Source organism: Cygnus olor, chromosome 3, assembly GCF_009769625.2.
Source record: "Cygnus olor isolate bCygOlo1 chromosome 3, bCygOlo1.pri.v2, whole genome shotgun sequence".
NCBI lineage: Eukaryota > Metazoa > Chordata > Aves > Anseriformes > Anatidae > Cygnus > Cygnus olor.
The window spans coordinates 62,751,018-62,757,305 of record NC_049171.1 but is presented as its reverse complement, the minus strand read 5'-3'; the positions used below and the strand labels follow the sequence as shown (position 1 = coordinate 62,757,305).

Below are 6,288 nucleotides of genomic sequence, written 5' to 3'. Positions count from 1 at the left end.
CTTCATAACTCACTTTGGCATCTGATACCACCTTCCAACATCTGAAAGCTGAAAATAGGAAATGGCATTTGCAGGGCTGTGATATGATGTGTGCCTGGCTTTAAAAAGGATCTCGAACTCAAAGCATGGGAGAGCAAAAAGGCATACCAATATCACCATGGATATGTGACATTAAACAAACCACTTGTCATGATACACAGCTGACTACTTGCCAAATGGAACAGGATCTTCTTATTATTCATTGTTTTGCCCTGTAAAACCTACACAACATTGAGAAAGAAAAATCTCCAGAAAGGTAGTGTCACTCTTCCGACCACCCCTGGCCAGACTGGAGGCCCTGGTTCAGTAGGTGCCCTCCCAAAAATGTACTTACTTACATGCATCAGAAGACCAAAACATGAAATCGTGGTGGGCATCATATGTAATCCCTGCAGGAAACAGAGCTGCAGGATGAAGTCACTTCCTTGAGGTAACTCTGACACTTGCAAAGCTGCCTGTCCTCCAAAGGCTCTAATTCCATCCTTGCCGTGCCTCACAGCTGGGGGTTCAGTGGGATGTTTTTCTGGTATCTTGTATGCATGAGTATTGCAGCAGCCACGCAGGGGATTGTCCCTCTCCTCTCCTCCATTACACCTCTCTGCACTCAGGAACCCAGCTCTGCCTCCACCACAGTGGAGATGAGCTGGAGTTACCCCTCCTTTTGGTTTCACCTCCATAATTCACTGTGGCCAGGTAAGGGCCCAAAAGAGGGCAAGAGGGCTGCCACATGGCCAGCATCTCCAAGGATCCCCTTTGCCCTTACCGATGCCTCCCTCCAGAAACTCTGTGCATGTCCTGCACTGCTGTGTCCTTGCACAGCACGTGGAGGGGCAGAAACTCCAGCTCAGCCTTCATGATGGCTGCTTTGACCTCAAAAGACAAGCCTTGTGTCTGGGGAGTGTGTCCTGCCTACTGCTTCCCCCTCCGTGCTCGTTTGGCAGAGGATAGGGGGAAAGCAGAGAGGGGGAAAAACAGATGAAGATGCTATTGAAAACAGGACAACACCCAGCTCATCCCTGCAGCAGGCCTCCCCCCATCTTCTCGGCTACTTCAGCACAGGCACCCTTCCGAGAAGAGCTGGTGGCTTTGGGGCGAGAGGCACACAGTGCGGGAGCGCTGATGGTGGGGGCATTTGGGACACACATGTCCCTGCTGGGGCAGCACAGGGAGAGTCTCGCCACAGCACTGCGAGGCACCAAATAGGTGGCAGGGCCGTGCCCAGGCAGGACGATCACGTTTACAAAGCCCTTCCCCACGGTCTGTATTATCCTATTTTTCCTGCCAACGCAAGGAAACAATTCACTGTAAGAAACCTCACAAAGCCAACCACAGCCTGCACACCTGGGGCGGCCGCAATTTAGCGGCCCAAAGCCGGGAGCAGAGGCAGGGAGGGCCGGAGGGGCTGCGTGTGCCCGCACCCCCTCGCCTCCCGCATGCGGCGCCCGCGGCTGTGGAAAAAGGTGGATCTCGGATCTCGCCGCCGGGAGAGGGGCCGGCCCCGGGGAGCGCCCACGGGGGTCCGCGGGGGTCCCACGGGGCTGGGGCCGGGCACCTGGAGGCCGGGATGCCGCCGGGAGCGGGGGCAGCGCCGGGCGCGGGGAGCCCCGCGGAGGCGCCCGGCCCCACGCGTGTCCGCGGCCGGGGGGTGGCCGTGAGCGGAGCGGGGCCGGTGGGCAGCGCCCTGCGCCGGGGCTGCGCTCAGGGCCGCGGAGCCCCGCTTTGTTCCCGGGGGGGAGGCGCCGAGAGGGGCGAGTGCGACCCGCAGGCACACACGTGTGGCCCAGGCGAGGAGGAGCGGGGCCCTTTGGATGCCGTCCAGCCCCGCCTGGCCCCTTCCTGAGCCTCCCCGTGTGCGTGTGCGTGTGCGTGTGTGTGTGTGTGTGTGTGCTGGGTGTTGTTTCTTTTTTTTTTCTTTTTTTTTTTTTTTTTCCCTCGCTTGCTCCAGGTTTTACTTCTGGTTGCCTGTAAGGGTTTTGCTCCTCCCTTCTGAAATCCTATATTAGCTGTGGCCAAAGCTGGGTAAGAAACACAGCTCATTGTTGGCAAGTGCCGATGAGCCTCGCCGAGGAGTGAAAAACAGCTTTGGGGCTGCGGCAGCGATAATATCACCATCACGTAAGCGCCGAGGAGAGAGCCAGGGAAGCCCTCTCTATGCTGGGTGACTTTTACTGACTGATTTCACCGGCATCTTTGAAGCAAAAGAAGAAAGAAACCGGGAGGTGAGTGCGGAGGTTGTGTAGCTGGTGCTGTGTGTCCCTTTTGTGTGCAACAGGAAAACGGGGACCGGTTAAATACCCGAGGAAAGGTGTTTCTCGGCTGCCTGGCTCAGTCTCCTTATCTGTGCATTCTGGTATTTTTCTTTTTTATTTTTTTATTTTTAATCGGGACTTAATTGCAAAAGTTGCTGCCAGCGGCTATGTGGGACTTCCTAATTCTTTGCTCGTTGCCTGCAAGTTAGCAAGAGTGCCTTTTAAAAACGCTGCCTTCGCTGACAAATCCGGGGGGCTCGGCAGCGTTTTGGACGTGGCCGGGAGGAGGCGGCTGTTGCCGTATGCAACACTTTCCGCTGATAGGTATGCACAAGTTGAAGTGGGAAGGCGTGCTGCTGGCTGGATGAGCCGAGGGGACCGGGCTTTTCGTGCCGCGGGCTCCTCTTCCTTTTTCGTTTCTCCCTTTGTGCTCCACGGCGGAGTCGCGGTAGGAGGTTTTTTCTCTCCCCCCCACCCCCCCCCCAAAGCGAGGACGGCGGCACCGGCGCGGTCGCTTCTCCCAGGGCCAGCTAGCCGCAGCGGGTCCAAGAGCGGGCGGCTGGATGTCCGAGGGGGCGCTTTCCTTAACCCGCTCGCTCGCTAACTTTCCAGGTGGGCGATGGCAGAGCACATGATGGCCATGAACCACGGGCGATTCCCCGACGGCTCCGGCGGGCTCCACCACCACCCTGCGCACCGGCTGGGCATGGGGCAGTTTCCCACCCCCCATCACCACCAGCAGCAGCAGCACCAGCAGCAGCAGCAGCAGCAGCCGCACGCCTTCAGCGCCCTGATGGGCGACCATATACATTACGGAGCGGGGAATATGAACGCGAGCGGCGGGGTCCGGCACGCCATGGGGCCGGGCAGCGTGGCCGGGGGGCACCCGGCCGGCAGCATGCCGCCCCCCGCCCGCTTCAGCGGCTCCCAGTTCCTGGCCCCCCCCGTGGGCAGCCCGGGAGGGCAGCTGAGCGCCAGCATGCAGCTCCAGAAGCTGAACAACCAGTACTTCAGCCACCACCCGTACCCCCACAGCCACTACATGCCGGACTTGCACCCCGGCAGCCACCAGCTGAACGGCAGCAGCCAGCATTTCAGGGACTGCAACCCCAAGCACGGCGGCAGCGGCAGCGGCTTGCCGCCCGCCGTCCCCCACGTCCCCGCGGCGATGCTGCCGCCCAATGTCATAGACACTGACTTCATCGACGAGGAGGTCCTCATGTCCTTAGTCATCGAGATGGGGCTGGATCGCATCAAGGAGCTCCCCGAGCTGTGGTTGGGACAGAACGAGTTTGACTTCATGACAGACTTCGTTTGCAAACAGCAGCCCAGCAGGGTGAGCTGCTGATTCATTTAAAACAAACAAAGGACTTTCTATCGGTGTGAATGAAAACATTCCCCTAGACGCGGTGTCTCACTTTTCAGTGCTTGAAAAGGTGAGAATCTGGAAAGCAAGAGTAAACTATGCGCTTGTATAAATTCTTTTTTGTTTGTTTGTTTTTCTTTTAATTGCTGCCACTTTTTTTTTTTTTTTGTAGCTTTGACATTCACGTCCCCTCCCGTAGTAATAATTTCTAGCAAACTCTGCCTTTTTACGTTGTTCGCCCCCTCCCCTCCTCTCTCTCTTTATTTCCTTGCAGTAACATGCCCATAATTCCCACAGTGCTGAACTGTTAGATATTAATCTTGGCAAATTGCTTAATCTTGTGGATTTTGTAAACGACGATTTCCAATGACTTGAACTGCATTCAAATTCTGAGTGAATAGGGAAAAAAATCACATTAGTTGGTTGCATGAACTTTGAAGGGCAGATTCTACTGCACAAATGCTGCCATCTTGCTTAATTTTTAACTATGCATTGCAGTGCAGACTAATAATTTTTTTTTCCCCAAATATGCTCAACTGGAAGCTTAACAGATGTGGGCCAAACCTTTCCAGATCAGGAAAAGTAATACTGTTACTTAAAAGTCTGCTACCCATTCCCCCTCCCCCATATGTACAGACAATAATATGGTGTGGATGGAATGCTGACTAGTGGCAAACATTTCACAGGTCTTTTTTTTTTTTTTTTTTTTTTTTTAGTTAGAATTATTTTGTTTCTGTCTTCAGCATTTTGACACTGTGCTAATATAGTTTATTCAGTACATGAAAAGATACTACTGTGTTGAAAGCTTTTCAGGAAATTTTGACAGTATTTTTGTACAAAACATTTTTTTGAGAAAATATTGTTAATTTATTCTATTTTAATTTGCCAATGTCAATAAAAAGTTAAGAAATGCTTTAGTTTTTCTAGAAGTCATTTACCAGTATTTTTCTTCAAAACTCTCCCCACTGTCCCTGGTAAGTAGAGCATCTATCTGTACTACCATGTCGGTGTTCAAAAAGACATTCCAACATATAAAGTATACTACACCCATATATATGTCATGGTGAACTCAGTAGGTGAGCGGGATTTAAACATACTTACAGCATAAAGCCTCATACGTAACATTGTAATATGCCTGTCAGTGTGGTTTTACGAAATTTAAAGTTGCTGAGGTGCAACTTTTTTGTGACTTGCCAACATACTTGCTTTAAATGTAGTTGTCCAGAGTTATGATGCATAAAGTATTTATTATATTTATCTATTAAACTTGTAATTTTATAAATCTGCTTTCATTTATATAGTAGATTTTGTTCTTTTGTATATTTATTATCTCACCTGGAAGAACTATTTAAAGAAAATGAGTGTTTAACATACAATAAGTATTTGTAACTTGGGAAAAGAGGGTGGTGGGCTTCCTCCTTTCTCTCTCCCCTGAGATGGTTAGCACAGACGAGTGCAATCCAGATCTGCATCGCATCAGGACTACATGTCATTTCTAGTGACTTAGGTGAAGGAGGCAGTAGCTAGCACATCTTCCTAAAAGTATTCCACCATTGGACATCTCTAAAACTTTTCTGAGAAATTGCTACCAACCAACACCACTGAGACAAATTTATAAATATCTACTTTGAATATTTGGGAGAAAAAAAAAAAGGCCTGTTATTATAAGGGAACTGACATCTTGTTCCTTAAGTGTCAACTGTTGCAGCCTTCTGCCCCCACTCAGTCTTTGGCAAAACTTTCATATAAGTTATTACTTTAGTGAGGATTGCAGGATCGGGACCCTGATAATACACGTAATCCCATTTAGCCTCACTTCCCAAGCTCATTGTAGGACCAATACCGCCGTGCTTTCTTTTTGCTTAATTTTTCAGTCTTGTGTTCTGAAATTATTAGAAAGAAAAACAGCATGGTGGATGTAGTTAAATTTTAAACCTGGGCACGTAAACAGGGGAGGATATCACCACACAATGGGAGTGTAAATAGCAGTGTTTTGAATCAAGCTGGGAAATTAAACTCATTACTATTGCTAAAATTGTCCCAGCTGGTGAGAAAAGTGATACTTGGCCTTCTTTGCCTTACACAGACATGAAGGAGCTAATATGTTTTATGACTATAAAAATAATAATAATAATAATAATAATACTTGTACTAAAGTATTAACAAAATTAAAAATTGTGAAGTGTACACTTCTGGGAAAATCTGATGATAAAATGATCTCTGTAGTTGGTAACAGCCCATTCTTAGACAACTCTCAGCACCCAAGAATTTAAAAACCAACCATCTGGTTTCAGCCAGTGATTGCTAATGTTTCATGACAGTAAATTTAACATCAAATGGGAGTGAATCTTAATTTATCAACTCACCAATAACATAAAAGAGTGTTTAGAAGAATAAAGGTGTAGTTTTAAGAGCCATTGCCCATCTTGCCACTATATAAATCCTTTTTCCATTTTAAGCCTGTTTGATCTGCACACATCACATTGCTTTCTTCTGCTAGAGTTTGGGAGGGTGATTCTGATTCTAATCAACTTCTTACAAAACAGGCTATCAAATTCTGTGCATACCAAATTGCGTAGATGTTTAAATCCTACATGATCTAAAACAAAAGGGAATATTCTTGTTTTAATGATA

At 48.9% G+C, this 6,288-nt stretch overlaps 1 protein-coding gene across 2 annotated transcripts; it reads left to right on the top strand.

The window, feature by feature from the left end:
- The first annotated feature begins 1,957 nt into the window (after nt 1–1,957).
- On the top strand, nt 1,958–4,936 carry CITED2 (Cbp/p300 interacting transactivator with Glu/Asp rich carboxy-terminal domain 2). Of its 2 annotated transcripts, none has more exons than XM_040553040.1 (2): nt 1,958–2,736; nt 2,901–4,936. In XM_040553040.1, the coding sequence occupies exon 2, from the start codon at nt 2,908–2,910 to the stop codon at nt 3,634–3,636; it is 729 nt and encodes a 242-aa protein (XP_040408974.1). In that variant the 5' UTR covers nt 1,958–2,736; nt 2,901–2,907; the 3' UTR covers nt 3,637–4,936. The 2 variants fall into 2 exon arrangements, with proteins under 2 accessions (XP_040408974.1, XP_040408973.1); XM_040553039.1 differs by having other exon boundaries at nt 1,966–2,258.
- Nucleotides 4,937–6,288: the final 1,352 nt, after the last annotated feature.

Coding starts and splice junctions, on each gene's coding strand:
- CITED2 (XM_040553040.1), top strand. CDS start 2,908: ATGGCAGAGCACATGATGGCCATGAACCACGGGCGATTCCCCGACGGC.